At 44.9% G+C, this 19399-nt stretch overlaps 1 protein-coding gene across 1 annotated transcript; it reads left to right on the forward strand.

The window, feature by feature from the left end:
• The first annotated feature begins 1206 nt into the window (after positions 1–1206).
• Positions 1207–19399, forward strand: DRGX (dorsal root ganglia homeobox). Its single transcript, XM_065843958.2, has 7 exons — positions 1207–1369; positions 2005–2208; positions 5043–5140; positions 5398–5499; positions 8086–8258; positions 8599–8711; positions 18586–19399. The coding sequence occupies exons 2-7, from the start codon at positions 2175–2177 to the stop codon at positions 18849–18851; spliced, it is 786 nt and encodes a 261-aa protein (XP_065700030.1). The 5' UTR covers positions 1207–1369; positions 2005–2174; the 3' UTR covers positions 18852–19399.

Genomic DNA, 19399 nt, shown 5'->3' on the forward strand with positions numbered 1-19399 from the left:
ACACAGAGTAACTTTCCAAAGACATTGTCTCTTCAAAATCTCTATCTATTCCTCCACCTGTATTATCTGTATCCACCTCCTTTGCTCTGGTATGAACAAACTGTCTTTAAACTCCCATCAGATGTAAGAGAGCCTGTGTAGATTTGCTCACTCTTCTTGCACAGAACATTACAATGTTTATAAAATATTAAATTTGTATAGTCTGCCGGAGAAGCAATTGTTCCAAAATAAAATCAGCAGTCTAGACGAAACATAGACACCAGAACTTATCAACAGTTGTCTGACTTACATCTTCTGATGCATCTTGAGTGGGTCATAATACCAACTTTATTTTCAGTGGTGCATAAATTAATTACACGCATTTAATAACCAAAATATCATTATATTCCCCCTTTAATATCATAAAGGCTTTACGCCAGGGAAGCACTTAATGTGCAGGGGGCCATAACAGGCTATTATCCTTGTGTAATGCTATTACAGAACCAATTATGCGCCATTATACTTGCTTTTTTGCAGTTTATGTGATTTGATCCAATCCCGCGTCCCTGACTTGAAAATTTCATCTGGGTACTTTAAAGCCTAATTTTCACCCGGGCTGAGGCAAGGGCCATCTCTCTCCGCTGAGCCTATGTCTCGGATGCATTTTAAAAGTAATTGCAAAGGGTCCCGCCGCATATCATTTGCAGACGGGAAGCGAGCATAAATCCAGAGACCCCTCGCTGTGAACAAAATCAAACTTTGCCGTGGTACGATCGCTTGGAAAGCAAAGACGTGTGCAGAGCGGCCCCCCAAAACCCATCCAGCGGCAATTAGCCGGCGCTTTGTCAGCGGCGGGGTCCAGGCGGTGGGGCAGGGCTGGCACGGTGGGGCACGGCACAGCACGGCGGGCTCTCCCCGGCCCCGCAGCCAGGGGTTCCCCGGAGCAGGGGGGGCGGTGGCCGCCGGGGGTCGCCGAGCCTCGCAGCACGAACATTGAGAAAATAATGGGATTTCGTTGCTACTGTTCACATTCCTGGTGTTTGCTGAGAAATGACGGGCTTTTTCTTTTCATCCTTTTTTTTTTTTTTTTTTTTTTTCCGTCCTTCCCTGCTCTGCACACCACGTGGGCCATTTGTAGGGCCCAATAGACCTATCCAAGTTACTCACTGTAGACAGCGCTGGAAATAATCAGATTAAGGCCAATTATGCGTGAGATTATAAAGGCAAGTGCTGAGAGGCAGAGCATGCTGTAGACAGATATAAAGACATCTGGCCACTTCCAGAACTCCACAGAGCCCTTCTGTCTCTGCAGCCAACAACTCACGGTGCCTTATTCCAGCGCAAAATTTTCCAAAACCTTACTGGCGATTTTTACTTCTGTTCGGTTTAGGTATGGATTACTATTTTTATTTGCCTTCTGGATTTTTTAAATATGACTACATATACATTTGATTTTTCTTTCTTGCCGAGGACATTGGTTTCCAACCCAAACACAGTTCCTAATTTGTTGGATGCTTTAAAAAGAAGACGGCGGTTAGGTTTTATTGCTGTTTCATTTAGTTAGATTGATTTAGACTTTTTTAAAAAAGTTCATTCTTAGCTATAAGCATTTTTTTTTCTTTATGTAATTATTTGCTCCAGATGGGAATATCTGAGATAACTCGTTAGATAGGTAAGTAGATAGTTAGATTACTGAATGGATAGATAGCTAGACGATTGATAGATAGATATATTATCTGTTATTCGGGAAAAACAGAAAGAAAAGAAAGAAAAGAAAGAAAGCAAAAGAAAGAAAAGAAAGAAAGAGAAAGAAAGACAAAGAGAAGCAACAAAGTTTTACTCATTCTGATTACCGTGCACCTACCACGGAGTTTTCTGCCTTTGGCTTCTTCAGTCCGTTGCTCAGTGTTGGACACTACTTACTCTTCTCCCTCTGGGGTGGAATCTAGGGTTATCAATAAGTTTCTCTAGGTGATTTCTTCTGGTTATTTACCTATTATGTTCTTTCCCTTTCTCTGTCTTCAGGTCATCGGGAGACACCTCGGCGGTGCGTGGCGGTGCCCGGCTGGGGAGCTGGTGCCGGTGTGTCGGTGCGGAGGGTGCGCGGAAGCCCCGCGCCCCGCGGGCTGGCCCCGGCCCCGGCCGCCGTCGGCCTCGCAGCGGCGGGCAGCGGGCGCCCGCCCAGCCGCAGGGCCATGTTCTACTTCCACTGCCCCCCGCAGCTAGAGGGTGAGTGTTGTAGCACGGAGACGTGTAAGTACAAGGGCTGAACTTCGAGGTGCGGGGGGGGTGTGTGTACTGGGGCTGGCGGAAGAAACTGTGGTCTAACTTGCTCCAAGAGCCGGCACTTCTGATGGTCAAGGTGCAGATATGTGCTGAGATAAGGTACAGGTCTATAGGGACAGCGAAATGTAAAATCGCAACATCTTTTTCCTTGAGAAAACACAACCTTATCCCCGCTCCCCGCGTCCAGCTTTTCCCTCTTGTCACAGGATGGAAAGAAGAATTGCATGATTTTTTTTTTTTTTTTAATTTGATTCCTGTTGGAAAGGCCTTGGTTTTACACCCCCACCCCCGTCATTTTGCCACCTGCCTCCCCTCTGTGAATAGCGATCCCGCAGTTGAGCCTCAGGCTACGAAAGAGATGCTTTTCTCCCCTCCCAGCACAGATGTTGGTGTCATGGCTATAATCGGGACACTTTCAGGACGTGGTCACGCCTCCTCCCTCCAGCCAAAGGGGCCGCATAAATCTTTAATGGTATTTTACAAACATTCTGCGGGAGGATGGGGAAAGACAGGGCACGACTGGGAAAAAAAAAAAAAAGCGTAAAATAAATATTTGGGAGGATTTTTTGTTCTTTGTGTTATTGATCTGAGGTTTTTATTCATTGATTTTGTTTGTTTCTTTTTTTTTTTTTTTATGGCAACCTTCGGGATTTACCCCGTTACACCCGCATATGCCCAGGTCCCTCTGCACCCGCTCCCTCCAGCCAGGGCTTTTAGTGCACGGAGCAGCTCCGAGTCTCGGCCGGGCAACTCCAGCTCCGGGCGGGCTGTCCTGCCGTGCCCGGGCAGTGCCGGCGCTCGCCGCAGCTGCACGGCGGAGGAAGCGGCCCGCTCCGCAAAATACCCTGCCCGCCCACACCGGTCCTTGCTTGTGCATCCTCCAGCGAGCAAGGGGCTTTCCCCGCTGTAGCGTTGCCAGAAAGAGGTGGTCCGGTGGTTTCACCCTTCGCCGGGGAAGGGTCATCCCCCATTTAAGCACGGCGGTGACCCAGGGCCAGCGGACCCAAGCCGATCCGCGCATTGTTTCGGCGGGAAAATTGGCTCCCCAAAATTGTCCCCGGCCTGGCCGGAGAGCCGGGATGGTCAAGGCAGTGCCATGGGTCCCTGCGTACCCCGCTAGCCTGTCCTGCCGCCTCCGCCTGTGGTACCGAGCGCTGGGCAGGCTTTGTTCGTTAGTTTCTGGCAGACAGCTTTGGAAATACGCTCATGTTTGTTTGTTTGCCTGTTTGTTTCTCCCGTGGCAGTGTGGGGCTAGTGCCTGGTTTTGGCGGCCCGAGCAGGGGAGCGGTCCCCGCGGGCTTCAGCCTCTCCCGGCGTGGGCAGCAGCGGGCGGGGAGGTGGCTGGTCTGCCGTGTGAAGGGTGAAACCAGCCAGCATAGAGAATCCTAAGTGAAAACAAACAACACTCCTCCCCTGTCAAAAAATACCCCACCCAAAATCCGAAGAAGCGGCAATAGAAAAGCCCTTTTCGACGAGGTTTTTCGGTGGGTGCCGGCACTCGGGGAAGCCCGGCGGTGCCAGAGGGAAGTGGCCGGACTCTGGGGGTCACCGGGACTGTATTTTATGCTCTGATAAGCATTTTGCAGGGCCTCAGCGAGAGGTTCGCCTGTGCGAGGCTGGGGCTGGGGGTCGCGTTTATCTTCTAAATGATGCTGCAAGATGATCGGCGACCTCCAACCCCAGTGCCTTAAGGTGGGGCCCGCCCGTGGCGCTCCACTGGGCAGGTCCTTCAGGAGGGTCCTGGGGACACTCAACTTTTCTATCCCGTGGTTTTCTGTTGTTTTCGTTTCGGTATAGATTCTGGGCTTTAGTGTTTGGTTGTGTGGAGTTTTTTGTTTGTTTGTGGTTTTGTTTGTGGAGTTTTGTTTGTTTGTTTGTTTGTTTTTTTACACCTGGTTTTCTCAGTCAACAGAAAGGAAGGGAAGCAAAGAAGTTCAGGCAAGGCACCAGTGACGTGTGACTGGGGGAACAGCGAAGGCTGTTCCAGGTGAAGTGGTTTGAGTCCCGGCGAACGGTCTGACCTTTTGCGGACTCCGACCAGGAACAAAGTCTCAGTGCCCCAATCTCCTCCTCGGGGCCTCTGAAAGCCCCTGTTGGGGAAGGGCAGGTGCTCCCTCCTCCAGCCCCGCTGCCGAGTTCAGCCGTGACAGATCCCCACGAACGCTCCCGTCGCCCTCGGTGCTCGGCGCTGTACAAAACTGTTTTGGCAGTTCCCCTCCAGGGATGAGGGCGAGCACAAGGGAGGCGGCTTGACCGCTGCTCGGAGGGTTTCTGGCATAATGGGGAAAAAAATGCCAACGGCCCCAGTCCTGCTCCTTCCAGGCACGGAGGCTTCCCCTTTCTCTCTCGGCAGACAGGCAGGGCTTTTACGAGCTCGAGCTGCCGTCACCACGACTGGGTCAAAGCCTCGTGTCTTCGTCTTTTTAATGCACAAATGGCCCGATACACACCCTTTCCCGAGGCGGCCAAGCCCTCACCAGCTCGTGAGTTTAGGTTCGCAGTACCCTCAGGTAACGGCAGGACCCCTCAGACTGGTGGGGCTCCCGCTGCCCCGGGTGGCTTCCGTGGTGCTTCCGAGGCCGGCCAAGGTTCTCGGGGTTCCGCGCCCCGCGGAGATGGGGCAGCATCCCTCGGCCCGCTCCGTCCTGCTCCCGAAAGGCTATGAGCCCCGGCCACGCTGGGGTGGCCCTGGCTCCCGACCTTTTGCCCCCGCCCGGGGCGCGGCGGGGGCTGCGGCTCCGCGCTACGCGGCTCCTAACGCGGCTCTCCGCCCGCAGGCGCGGCCCCCTTCGGAGGTCACTCCACCGGCGACTTTGACGATGGATTCCTGCGAAGGAAGCAGCGCCGTAACCGCACCACCTTCACCCTGCAGCAGGTAGGAGCCTGCTCCTCTCCTCCCTGACCTGCACCCTGATTGCCCCTCGCCTGCTCCGTGCCTGCTTTCTGTACGCCCCGCACCGCCCGGCTCTCTGCCCGGCCCGCGGCCAGGGGCGGCCCTGCTTTCCCGTCCCTCGCTGAAACCTCCCTGGGGCAGCTGCACAGACGCTCCCCAGACGGCCTCTCCCCGGACCGCACCCCGCCCCAGGCCGTGTGCTGCCCCTGACAGGTGTTTGCTCTCCTCCCCTCCACCAGCTCGAGGCACTGGAAGCCGTTTTCGCTCAAACCCACTACCCCGATGTGTTCACTAGGGAAGAACTGGCGATGAAAATCAACCTCACGGAAGCCAGGGTGCAGGTAAACATCCTGGGGAATTACTTAACTCTCGGGTATTGAAGCTGGCAAACTTCTTTTTTTTTTTGACATCATGACTGCAGAGTGCACATTTGGCCAAAGAACGCAAATGAAGACGATCTGTCATTTTCATGATGCACTTTAATAACATCAACATAATGTGGAATATTAGATTAGGTTGATTAATCGGTCATTCATAATTAACTAGTGATAATGTTCTACACTAATTTGTCCGCGTCTCCAAGGTACTAAATTACATCAATGCACATCCATTTTCTTGCTTTTGGAGGGGGTGTGGGTGTGGAGAGAAGAGCTGAGGCATGATTCTCCAAAGCAACTATGACCACTGTCAAGCAATGGGGTTAGTCAACTGCAGGGACCCCAGCTGCCAGGAAGGAACCTGCAGCACTTCAACTTTTCTCCCATTTGCCTTCTTTCTAAACAATTAATTTAGACAGCTAAAGAGCCTGCAGAGCAATTCCTACACCTTTAATACAATGTAATAAATACCATTGGCCACAACTAGTGTCTTTCCATCCTCACTCTTTCCCATGCCTTCCTTCCTTTCTTCCTTCCTTCCTTCCTTGCTTCCTTCCTTCCCCCCAACTTTTTTTTTCCTTTGATCCAGGTGTTTGTTTTTGCATATCCATCCAGAGATGAACTTTGTGTGTGTACAAGCTCTGCTAAGAACAGCAGTCCTGCAGTTGTCAGAGATGGATCCCTACAACTCTGCAGGCATCCGGAACAGAGTTGCAAGCCATTTTTTGAACACAATTATGTATTCATTTTATTTATGGGGCTTTTCTGCATGGTGTTTTTGTATTTTTTTTTTTATATATTTTTTTTTATTTAGATGCTCGGGGTTAAGACTATGCAAAGATCTAATTGTAGGAAATATAATAGCTTGCCTTTTGTTCCCTAGGGTCATGTTAGTATCTCTTAAAACCCAATGGCTGAAGAGAGATAATGGAATTCACTGCAGTAAATTGGGGATTGTAAACAAATTATTTCTCCTATAATCAGATTACGCGATCCTGATTATTAAATCTGAACATGAATCATTGGTCATATGTGGGCAAATTAAACGGATTATTATTTGGAAATGAAAATCTCCTTTTGCCACTGCATTGTAGGTACTGGCTAAAAAAAAAAAAAAAAAAGAAAAAGCCATTTTGGCTATTGGTGCCTAAAGACTGAACTGCAAATTGAGATAAATGGGATAATTATTGAGCATTCAGAAGTAGAAGATCATAACTTCTTCCTGAAAGGTGCAAGGGTGAGATAGGGGTGGTGACAATTAGATTGCTGAGGACTGGTGTTTAGCCTTGTTGTTGGCTATTATGCAAACAGACAATAGATGCAAGCGTTTGTTTAGCCTGCTTTCATGCAGGGACATGGGGAAACACAGAGGATGGGAGATATGTTTACATTTATACCCCTTGCTCATTCAAATATGATTAATGTGCTATAAAGCAGAGTCTTAATCGAAGATGATGTTGTCAAACAATAACTAAATAGGGAAATAAACGACTTCATCATGCTCTTTCCTCAGAAGCAGGAGAACTGTCAGTGCAAAGTCATTAAAATATGATAATGAAAAATAGCTCAATTAAATGTTGTTATAGCTGTGACCTTCATTCAATTAAGACACAAGAAAGTGTCTGCATTTTGCTTTGCATTTAACTGCTCTAAATTTAGAATTCAGATAAAATCATTATTCAATGTTTGCTGATACATGCAATTAAAAGGCAGCTAACTAAAATGGAGTTGTAGAAGGAGAATAATAATAATAATAACAACAATCTTGCCTATACTTGAAGTCATGTATTAAAATGTGAATTTCCTGACCTCAAGGGAGGCTTGGTGTTTTTCCACCTCAAATAAGGTGCTTTCAGAGCATCAGCCTCAAGGTAAATGGAAAAACTAAAAGTGGTTGGTCTATAAGTCAGGGGATAAAATCAAGAACATGAATATTTGTGTTGCATTACAGGGAAAAATAACTTTTGGAAATGGGTGTGAATAATATTACCACCCTTTGAGTCCTCTAAATGCAGACTGGACAAATACATCAGAGTAACAGCAAGTATCAGTCCTCTCCAGAAAATGGGCTAATACCTATATTTTAATTTTGAAAATGCAGCAGTTCATTTAGAGATATATATATATGATTTTGCCAGAATGCTTAGACATATTTAAGTACTTCCCTACAAAGAAGGTTTTTAGCCTTGTTAAAATGTAGAAGTAGGTGAGAATTTAATGTGTGCATAAAGGCAACCACACATTCAAATATTTTGTTAACTGGCACAGTAACATTGGAGCTTCTTTTTTTTTTTTTTTTTTTTTCCTATTTTTTTTTCTAAAGATGCCTTTTGAGTGACTTCAGACAGTTTGGCTTCTTTTCCAGATACAGAAATATTCCAGATACAAATTGAGGCTCAAGTAAAATACTAATGGGGACACAAAATAAGAGGAATATTTTAGCAAAGCTTCTTAATGACTGATTTCACTAGAGTAACAATTTAAAAGCATTTTTCTTGCTTCACATTTGGCAAAATCTGGTGTTCAGCCTGGACTGCTCTCCTGCTCCAGGTGTGGTTTCAAAACCGAAGAGCTAAATGGAGGAAAACAGAGAGGGGCACTTCTGACCAAGAGGGCTCTAAGGAAACAATGGCTGAGGTGGCACCTCCTGCAAGGAATTTAAATTCCCCTTCTCCAGCAGATCAGACCAGGAATAAAAAAGAGAGTCTGGAGATCCAGCAAAGGTAAGAGTGGTACAAGTTATTAACCACCTCTCTTTGTAGCAAGTGTGCATTATATGAGTGTACATACATACAGAATTGCCTCCTGCTAAGCCTTGGCTTATACAGTACCATCTTCAGGTGCAGCCCAAATCATCAGAAGGTGGGCTGTCTCTCATGCAGCTCTCTGTTCACTGTGACGATGCTGAGAAGCTGGCGGCTGTGGAAGACTAATGTTATTTAGGCTTTGTCCCATCTGGTTGGACACTGAGATACCAACATGTTTGTGTGCATGCATATAAGCTGTCTTTGGAATCAGCTAGTTCTAGTTTTGTTAAGTAAGTTGTTTTCTCTTCTCCATCAGCCTGAGTCGAGCAGTGGGTCCTACAGGACCTTTCTTCCCTTCCTGTCTGCCGGGGACTCTTCTCAACACAGCCACATATGCACAAGCTTTATCCCATGTCGCGTCTCTAAAAGGTAAGTGACTTTAACTTCAGCGATAAGCTCAAAGAGCAGCTCTTTCAAGCTAAGCAACCCACTGAGAAGCCTTTGGGAAATGGTGGATCCTTCTTTCTGTTATGATTGACAGCAATTACATTGGCCAATGCTATAGGTACAGGAGTGAGTGTCCTGTTGTAAACTAGCATGGTTTGTGGTGAAGCTCCTTCATTTTACCCAGACAGTTAGTTTTAGTGTGGTCAGGGTTTGTCTCAAGCAAGGCAGGTAGGGTTTGCTTGAGTAGATTTTTCTTTGCATGTGCTTTTTTTTTTTTTTTTTTCCTGAGAGTCAAATTTATACTAATAAATTAGTTATACCATCCTTTTGCATTATTCATTACTTGGCACTGTTGCTGATGCCTCGTCCACTCTTTGCATGCAGTTCCCTTTGCAGTATATCTCTGCACAACACCAGACCTTTCTCTTCTTGAACAGTAGGTCCCCTTCGAGAATCTGAATAAAGTGTGTGCATATGAGCAGGGAGGATACAAAGTAATTCCTCATTACCTAGGACCCAGGCTTCAGGAAGGGTACATCCAGTGCCCATGTCCTTTTCAGTTCCCAAAAAGCAGCAGTATGCATCTTTTAAAAATAAATCACCAGCTGATCCATTAGCTGTTCCTAGTCTAACAATTTATAAGACTAAGGGTGTAAGCAGGATGAATTCCATTTATAGATTTATAGAATGTAAAGCCTCATAGCACTGCCAAGCACAAAGTGGCACATACATTTACTCTGTGCCCCAGTGTGGTGCAATAATTTGTGAGGAAAATTTCCCAGTTTCAGACCCTCCACTACAAGCACAGTTGTCGTCTAATAACTTTCACTATGTTCTCCGGCATGCCTCATGATCTTTGTATTTCCAGTTAAATCAGCATTGCCAAGGAATATTCCTGAAGCGAATGCTTGGAACTACTGGGTTTTGCATTAAGTCCAGCGTCCTGTCCCTTGTCCTCCCTCCTGTCTTTCCGAAAAAGCTGAAGCCAGACACAGCATACATCTACTGCTATTTTGATAGGTGTTGGACCTGTGATTTTGAATCAAGAAAAGCCATGCAGGTGTGACCTGAACCCTAAAACTTAAACAATGTCTGTCAACCTAAACCCTGTAAGTGAGCAGCAACTGCTGGACCCTATGAGTCCTTGTGTGCTCTGCCCTGTGATCGCGAGGTCTTGGGGCAGAGACTTTCAGCTTTTCCCATTGGGCAGGAACAGCCTCTATGGAGTAGGTACAGGTGAAATTCTTCAGGAAAAAAGATTGTTCATTGATAAATGTAGTTCAGGCAGGTTGAAAGGTGTGAAAATGTGGTTGTGTTCAGTGAAAAATTTTGGATGATAGTAAGGATTTTTTTTTTTTCCTTAAAACTTACATTTAAGCATTTTCAAAATTAAATGCATTGGTACATTGTTCTCACTTGTTTCATGGTTAAATTTAGCTAATTTTTAAGAAAAATAACCCAAATAAACAAAAGCCAAGAAAACAAAATAAAAATGAATTTAAAAAATTGTCATGAGTGTTTTCTTAGTTTTGTTTATTTGGAAGACTTCTAGATATTCTTTTCTGTTATTTTACAGTTCAGCCACTAAATTGAGAAATTAATAATTTGCTTCTTTTTACTTGATACCAGCTTTATGACATAGGGGCAGGAAATATCCTATTCCTGAATTTCTTGCAGTGTTACTTATTAGATAGTCAGTTGCCCAGGCTAAAAGGCAGTGTTCTTGAAAAATTAGTCCCAAATATAAACATAGACTTTTAAAAAATAATTTGTATAGGGATGATCAGTTATCAGATGAATGCATATTCTCTTGATGTTATCAGCTATACCTGCAATTCATTTCTGAGATGCTCTGTTTTTATTTCCTGTGTGGCACCAGAAATCTCTAGATACATGACAGGGGGTGAGCATAAGGTAGCATATTTTGATTTTAAGAAATCCATTTACAGATTTGCATATTTGCGTATCCACCTATCAGGAGTTTTGTGGAGCTGGCTGTGCTTGTCAGTATGTTGTTATACTTGCAAGGAACAGGCAGACTGAGCTGCTGCTTTGAGGGGAGGTCTTCCACAGCTAGGTCTCAGTAACATCAAATTTTGGCCTTGATGTCAACGTAGAAGAATTTGTTGTTCTATAAGGTGACAAATTTAATTTATACAAGCAGAGAATAATTGTAGCATGCTTCTTGCGGTATTTATATATGGAGTATTGTCTCCTCTTTTCTTGGCTCATCTCTGCAAATTCCTCTTTCCCTGTTTCTCCAAGAGCAATTCACTTGGTTTAGGGTAGGGGCTGTGCACAGCAGACCTTGAGCTTCAGTCTCGTTGATTGGCAGTGATGAACAGGATGATCTCTAGAGGTTCTGAGTGGACCAAAAGTATCAGAGGCCCAATTCTTTTTCTTTGGTATGGGAACACCAGGTGAATGGTGGTTCATCTAAACCAACGTATTTGAGAGCACAGCTGAGCTCACATGTTGGTCTGGAGGAAGGCACAATGGTTGTGGGAAGGAAGGAAAGGGCACATAGATACATAGTGTTCACAAAACCGTTATATGACCTTCCTTGTCTAGCTCAATTCAGTTTGTTTCACATTCCCTTCTCATTTCCCCCTTTGATGTAGGAGCTGAACAGCACACTTCAGGCCTGACAAAGGACAACTAACCCTACATTTAGGTGGGCACTAGTCTATGTCATTATGTGTCTTAATGGAGTGACCTAAGCACCTCCCTTGAGAATCTAGTCTGATTTTGTGGCAGAAATGCCAACAAGACTGTCAAAGTTATTCTGAGGGCATAGGACTTATGCTGCATGAAATCATATCAAACGCAGCACATGGCATATAATTCTGAGCTGTTGGGTTTATGGATTGCTAGGGTAAGGAGAAATTCAGCAAGTAGTAATGTCTTCTTGGTATATTTCTTGCTCTAACCATACTTTGAAACTACAAGATCTTTGTGCTTTTGAAAGCAAAATAATTGCTCCTGAATCAAAGCACCATTTCACTGCCAATGGATGTATGACTCCGCTTTCTTCTATGCAAATGTCAAATTAAATGCAGCTCCTCTATGTGAATCCTATAAATAGATATGTATTCCCACCACTGGGAGAAAAATCCTGGTCAGTAAGGGGAATAACACTCTTCAGTAAGACCATAAAAGAGGCCTGTGGACAAATGGGCAGCCTTAGCACATAAAATACTACTGGGAAGTCTAAGTTGTTTTCTTATTCTTTTGAGGAGACAAGTTGTGCTTTGTTGGACTTGTGAGCCAACACTTCATTGGTGTCAGTGAGTAATATTTGACTGACGCTTTAGAAGGAGACAATTAAAATCAATGCAGTGAATAACAAGTTATGATAGTGATATAACTAATCAACAATTATTTTATGCTCTCAGGGACCATTTTCGTTCTGCCACCTGAGAGTTCTCTGTCTTCTGTAAAGAAACTAATACGTCTCTTTCTCCTTCTTTGACTTTGGTTGCTTGGCTCCAGCCCCAGTATAAAGTGTCTAGGGTACATAGTTCCTGGTTCTAATTTATAGTGTAAGGATATAATAATTGATGATGAAGTTGGTCTAGGAGAGACAAGAAATCTCAGGACAGCGTAGCATGGGCAAGTACTGAGCCTGCAGCTTTGCTTTTGGAAAGACCGTGCAGTGCAGTGTAGCCTTGTCTCATGCTTTGTGTGGCTCTGCAACTCTTCAACTGGCAGCGCTCATCTGAATCCCATATGTGCCACTTCTAGGTATGGATATTGTTGGTGCATGAGATTAGGTCTGCTCTGGTGAATGAGAAGAAAATTGTTCTCCCTAAGCAATATGCCCCATGAGCCCTGCTATCTCTAAAATGGAGATTTTTTTTTTTCTTCAGAGGGTTGATATTACCATCACAGGATGTTCTGTGAAGAAAGCAGGCCAGCTTTATAACAGAGATCGGAATGGTAATTCAGAGCATAAGCTGTTCCAGGGAAGGCTGTATTACTACTGGACAGTTTTTGTGTTTCTATCCAATTCTCTCTATTCAGTAATACAATTGACCTTTTCCTTTTCTTAGGTGAGCCCTCTCCCTCTCTGAAGTTTAGCACATTGGAGGCTGTACTTAGTAGCAAGCGTCTGCTAACTACTATATTACCTCACTATGTAATGTTATTTCAGGAAATACAATTTCTCATTTGAAAAATCAGCATAAGTTCATAATTTCTGTGGTATGCAGGGTTTTAGTTCTTCATCACTAGCCATAGCCAGTTAGAAGGCTGGCTTGCATTGATGAAATTTCTGGTGTTCATTACCCTCTGAAATTGTCCTAATTTGACAACTACGCTACTTCATTATGGTGACTTCGACATTTCCATGATCTTCCAAGATGAATCACTTACTGTAAACCATGCATCTGCAGTCCATTTAGTAGATTTAATTGCAGACCTCAAATATGAAGGGAAAATACTTGTTTTATTTATGGGCTGTATAACAATAGAGTCATCAGGAGAAGCTAGTGTTCTGTGCAGAGAGAGACCTCAAAGTACCTTCTTAATGGATGACAGCATGAATGCAATTCATTAATGCAGAAGACATTATTAATGGGTGTAAACAAGAATCTCCGGTTTTTAGCGGAAGTGTTCTACCGTTCTGGTGGCTGAGGCCAAGAGTGTGTCTGTTACATTTCACTGAAATTTCCCCAGACCCTGCGATGAGTGCAGTGTATGAGGAGAGAAATAATTACACTTGCCAGGGAATTACTTTCATAATTCACCCACACCTCCGCTCAGTGCAAGTTATAGCTAGGTTGGTTTTCACGGTACCTCCACACCACTGACACAGAAGCAGGATTGCATTTTGCACATCAAAGCAGATATTCCAGGGCACCATTGATTAGGCTTTTTTATAGTTTGTTGCTGCTGTGGTTGCTGTTGTTCATATTAGGGAGGCTTAATTGCAGTATCCAAGAAAAAAAAACCACAACAACTAGAACTGCCCATGCATTACATTTCAGTTTGTGTTATGGAAAGATGAAGAGAATTTGCCTGATTCCATCGGGCAATTCCAATTGTCAAGGCTGAGAAAGCAGCATTCAAGGACCTAACTTACCCTGGACCTGGTGTTTTCTGAAGCACTACTGCTTACCATAAGGCCAGGCAACTGGAATCAACACTCTTGGCATTCTTTATTTTCTTTGTCGTTCTTGGTCATGGACTTACTGACTTTTCTCATATAATATAGTAAATAGATCGAGTGGATTCTGTTGGGCATTTTCCCTAGTTTACCTGACATTGTGACTTCTAGTTTGTTGTAGATGCACAGACCTTGAGCAAATTAATTTGATTCCTATACCACAGGTCCCTGACTCTAACATTGCCCTACCTCATAGGTAGGGTGTTTTTTTTTTTTTTTTTTGGTCTTTATTACAAATATTAGGGAATATGCAGATACTAGGAGCCTTAAGAGCCACAGGAAGGAAATAGGTTCTGGTTCATTCCTCCAGGACAAATTTTGATTAGGTTAATGAACCTTAGCTGAGCAGGGGTTCCTGTTTACTCCTCTTGGAGTGACACGTGTCTGCAGGATTTAGAATCAGTTAATGTTTTTGGTGTGGAAGGGAAGAGACATAAATGGTTGTTGAGCTGATGGTATTCAAAGAACTGTTTCTGTTCTCCCAGCTCTTGTGGACCCTTCCACCAGCTTTCCTGTCCAAACAGGCAAGGTACTATCTGCACAAATGAAAGAGGATGGAATCTTCCAGCTCCAGTATCAAGTCATTTACACAAAGATGTTCCTGTTACAGCAGCTGAGCCAGATCATCAGCTCTTTGTTGTTTGCATTGGGCATATAGGGCTCACAAGCCAAGGAGATAAGAAATTATAACATTTGGACTCTGCTGTCAGCTCTGTAGTGCTCTTCCAGCTTCTGGACAGCACAGGGTGCGTTCCACACTTAAGCAGCTTAGACACAAGAAGGAGGAACTATCTAGCACTTTAGCAGCCTATACCCTAAATTATATTGGGAGCATCTGGTGTCTCTCTGTTTCAGGCTTTAAGTTCATGCCTTTCTTGTTCTTCTGAACCTCCTGATTCAGAGCTCAAGAAGGTTTGGATGCAGCCACTTTTGTTTTCCCTGCTTGTGTGTCAGGCTTTAATAGACACAGTGTTGGCATCATATATGAAGAGCAAGAGAGAGCTCCCTTTGAATCAGCTCTTATTTGTAAATGACAGTGACCTTCCAACCCTTGTGAAAGTGATTTCAGAATTTATAAGGATTTAGACCTCAAGCAAACCAATGTGACTACTATCGGAAGTAAACCATACTTAAATCAAGCATAATATTTTCCCTGAAAACTAAACAGCATGCATTGACAGGTGAGGTTTTTAAATGGGAGTTTTTCCTTGCTTTCCTCCATGTCAGGTCACTGTTCAGCTGTCCACATCAAATGCTGATATGCATAAATACTGAAAGAGCAAAAGAACTGGATTTTTGCCTTTTGGAAAGGTGGTCTCTTAAATTCTTTAAACTGTTGAGTTGAAATACAAAATGTATATTTCAAATACTTATATACCAATATGGGCCTCTCCCACTCCAGTCTTCTCAGCTGAAACTGAATCTTGGAACTGCACAAAAGGGTCCGCAACCAAAATTGTAGATCAAATATCATTACAATTGAAATGTGATGTTGGCAGAGACAAGACAGAACTAATTTAATTTTTCCTGTCAGTCTCTGTAGTAGATCAATTAAACTGCCAAGTGGATCAAATATTTCAGACTGTATTTATTACATTAAGTATTTATGTTCAGGCTGAGCATTTAAAGCATGATCTCATATAGCAATACAAGGAGGTTCAGATCAATTCAGCAGAATTTGCTGTAAGTTAATGGAAATCTAATTGTGTATTTTAATTTTATGTAGAGGAGGCAGTTAGTTCCTGAAAAAAAGAAAAGGGTACCTTGTCTGTATTGTAACAACTTCATCCAAATCCCATTAAAGTAATATCAGACTGCCATAGATGTTAGTGGAAGCTGAATCTAGGGCTAATGACTTAAACCTCACTGATTTTGATGGGAACTAGGTGCCTAAACTTCTCTGAGGATCTGAAATAACTGGGAACAATTCCTTCCATCCTCACTGTAGATTCAGGGTTCCTGCAATAAGATGTAAAATAACATTGGTATCTGTTATATGTGGATTCCTCTTTCTTGTTGAAAGCTGTATCCATGTCCATCATGGGCTGATTGACAGGCAGGTGGAGACCTTGGGCTCCTGATTCTCCCATCATTCTTGGCTTTTGTGCCAGCAAAGTCCAACAGATTTCACTAGACTTATTACTAGCAGACACAGGCAACTGTAAAGTAGATTCAACCTTCCTTACAACCTACATTAAAAAGAAACAGGGCTAAATCCTGCTCTCCTGTATTTTAGCTGGACCCTGGAGCAAACGACACTTGTTACTTTACATTTATTTGGGGTATGAGCTGTTGTTTGCAAGTGTTTTAACCTCAGTGAAAATGAAAGAAATAGTTTATGGGTGAAATATTGCTAGAGATAGCCTGGTTTCCACCACAGGTAACTGCACCCTCAGGTTGCAGAGCCACTAGGTAATATCAGGTCTAATTATTAAGCAAAGAGCTTAGATTGGTACTGAAGACTGATAAATATTTTATCCCTCTCTAACAATGGAATGAAAATTATTCTTAGGGGATGGAGCTCTTTCCTGCTCTGTTGAAAAGGCGAAGACTCTTTACCACTTCTCCCCACCTCCCGCTAAGCAGCCAGTGCCCGTGCTCCATCCTGTGTTAGGCACCACAGCTGGGCCAGCCCTGCCCTCAGCCTGCGAGCTGAACAGCCGTGAGCAACAGCCTGACTCTGTGATGGAAAGCAGCAGTGCAAAGCTCATGCCCAGGCAGGCCTCCACACTCCACCATTTCAGAGCTGAATCTTAAGGTACTGGGTTTAATAGTAGTGAAAAAGCATTTCTGGAGATTTCTGTGTCTACTGCAGCTAAAGACCTGCTGTAAATTGTAGGGACTTCCAAGTGCCGATCTTTCTCTCCTTCCTCTTGTTAAAACAGTGGCTGTTCAGTACATCTGAAGTGGCTGTGATTCAATGGGGCAAAAAATGACTTTATGAGTATGGTTGGCACTGGCAAAACCTCTGAGTTGTGTTACTGTATGAATTTTGTTATAAACCCTCCTGACTTGCCCAAAGCAGCCACAGAATTCCAGACTGAGCTTTCTACTGCTTAAAGCAAAAAAATGGAGGATTTTAGTCAAGTGCTGGAACTTGCTGGTGCAATTCATTTGAATGCCTGGACTCGTTAAAATATTGATCTGCTGAGCACATGCTCTATCAGAGGAGTATTACAAGACAAAGAACACTTTCCAGTTACATTATTAACTTGTACCTTGTAGGCTGTGATTTTTAAAATGCAAAAATACATTTTCCTGATTGTTACCTGCAAGCTGCTAACCTCTGACAATTGCTATGGAGAAGTCTTGCCAACATCCTAAAAACAAACAGTTGTCTGCCTTCATCCCTAGCAGATGGGTGCTGACCCGTTGCTACTGACAGCAGAAGTGTAAAAGAAAGACTACCTGCTCCCTGCAGGTTATTAATTCCATCACTTAGTCATGAGCCATTTAACTCAAATATTAACTACAGAAATTAACACAAGTCCTTGGCTTGGAAAGATCAGGAGGAGAGATTGCATCATGTCAGCATGTGCACAGCGGGGCTGTTTCTTGTTGGGAGATAGCGTATCAGCAAAGGACAGGCTTCTGCCATGAGTGAAGAAGAGGATATGGAGTTTGTGTGGCTTCTAAGACCCCTGGGAAAATGGTGTGACTCAACGTTTCTCCCCACAGAGCAAATCAAAATAGTAGCTCAGCCATCCCACCTTGCCTCCCATCCCTACTCCTCTGACACATTCTCTTTGATTCAATAGATTCATCTAAGCTAGGTATTGTATGTCCTGCTCAGTGGTCAACTTACGTTTCCAGGTGCTTATCTGGGAACTGACCCAAGTCCTAGTGTTATCAAAGATGAGCCAGAGGAAGACCCTGCAGTGGTCCAGCTCAGGAAAGCAGCTGGTGGAGTGAGGACTGTCTCAGTCAATGCATTTCAGGGGAGCCTTTTGGCTTAAAGAGATAGGAATACCCAATTCACTCTTTCTCCAGTGTTTTATTACTTGCTTGGAAGAGGCTATGTGTCTCAGATGACACAGTAGAGATGGTCTGGCCCATCTCTCCTGATGGGACTCTTAAGCCATGTCAGCAGCAGCAGTTTTAGGTGGCCCTGACTCACTTCTGGAGGCCATTCTCTTTGAAGTGTCATCCTTAAGCAACACAGATATTAGGTGGGTGAAGGCAGAACAGACTCTTGAAGGTAGACTTGGTGCTAATAGTTGGTAGGCGTTTGGCTGAGGAAAAGCCTATCTCATGCAGCTGCCCAAATTGATCAGGCTGCAGTGTGCAGGTGGAGGGCAGAGGACACCTCCAGCATGGGGTACCCAAGCCACAGAGCAGAAGCTTGGTATAAGAGCAGGGACAAGTTCAGCCTTGCTTTGGGGAAATTTCATGTGTGATCTCAACGTCACTTCTTGCTTCTGACTGCTTGCCATTGCTCACTCTGTCACCCTGGGCAACTCACAGTTTACGAAACTTCACAGCGGGCTTCGGCAGAACAGGGTTGGACTTTCTAACCCTGATCCAGAGAACATCTATGTACCCACGTAAGGGTCAATAGGGGAGGGGGTTGTTGCCATTCGAGACTCCAACCCCATCTCTGTCCTCTCCGGACTGACCATGGAGGGAACAGTCAGACAGTTCCCATGACCTTCCCCATCAGTGATGGTGCCTTGTCTTCTTCCTCCCTAGGGAGTCCACTGTGCTCATGCTGCGTTCCAGACCCCATGGGCCTCTCCTTCCTGCCAACCTACGGCTGCCAAAGCAACCGCACCGCCAGCGTGGCCGCGCTGCGCATGAAGGCCAGGGAACACTCGGAGGCCGTGCTCCAGTCTGCCAACCTCCTGCCCACTGCCAGCAGCAGCCCCCCTCCTCCTGCCAAACCCGGCCCTGAGGGCAGCCAGGACAAGCAGCCCTCTCTGGGCAAGGAGCACTTGGAAGGGGAGAAGAGCGTATGAGGCCAGACCAGTGCCAGCCCCTTGGCCCAGGGCAGGGAACCACTGACGGGGCTCTGCTGTGGGGTGAACTGCAGTGTGGCCGTGCCCCAGCAGGACATCACGGGGCCACCAGGGACCCCAAAATCAGATTGGCCTCTTTGGCTGCCTTTCATGTGACCTAGCTTTTCTTGTGCCACTGCAGGTTCATTCCCCTAATTTATCAGCACCATCTGTGTTTGGAAACGTTTGTGAAACTGTTTTTAGGTTCCTTCCACATCCCAGGGACATTGAAATGCCCAGGATCCTGACTTGCTCTTGAACACCTCAGCTGCCCGTCCCATGTGAGATGGAGGGCTGGCTGCAGGGCAGCGCTTCCAGACATGAGGTCCAGGGCAGGAAAGGCATCTGGGCATAATTTACCCCACCATGCACAGTAGAGGTAAAGGAATATACAGGTATAAACTGGCTTGGCCTGATTTTTTCTAGTGGTGTTTAAAATCAACCAAATCTATCCCAGGCAAGGTGTAAGAGAAACAGAAAATAGAATGAAACTCTTCATAATTTTTTCG

Source organism: Patagioenas fasciata, chromosome 8 (assembly GCF_037038585.1).
Source record: "Patagioenas fasciata isolate bPatFas1 chromosome 8, bPatFas1.hap1, whole genome shotgun sequence".
Lineage (NCBI taxonomy): Eukaryota > Metazoa > Chordata > Aves > Columbiformes > Columbidae > Patagioenas > Patagioenas fasciata.

Coding starts and splice junctions, on each gene's coding strand:
- DRGX (XM_065843958.2), top strand. CDS start 2,175: ATGTTCTACTTCCACTGCCCCCCGCAGCTAGAGG. Junction 2,209..5,042: donor CTGCCCCCCGCAGCTAGAGG/GTGAGTGTTGTA, acceptor CTCCGCCCGCAG/GCGCGGCCCCCTTCGGAGGT. Junction 8,259..8,598: donor AGTCTGGAGATCCAGCAAAG/GTAAGAGTGGTA, acceptor CTTCTCCATCAG/CCTGAGTCGAGCAGTGGGTC.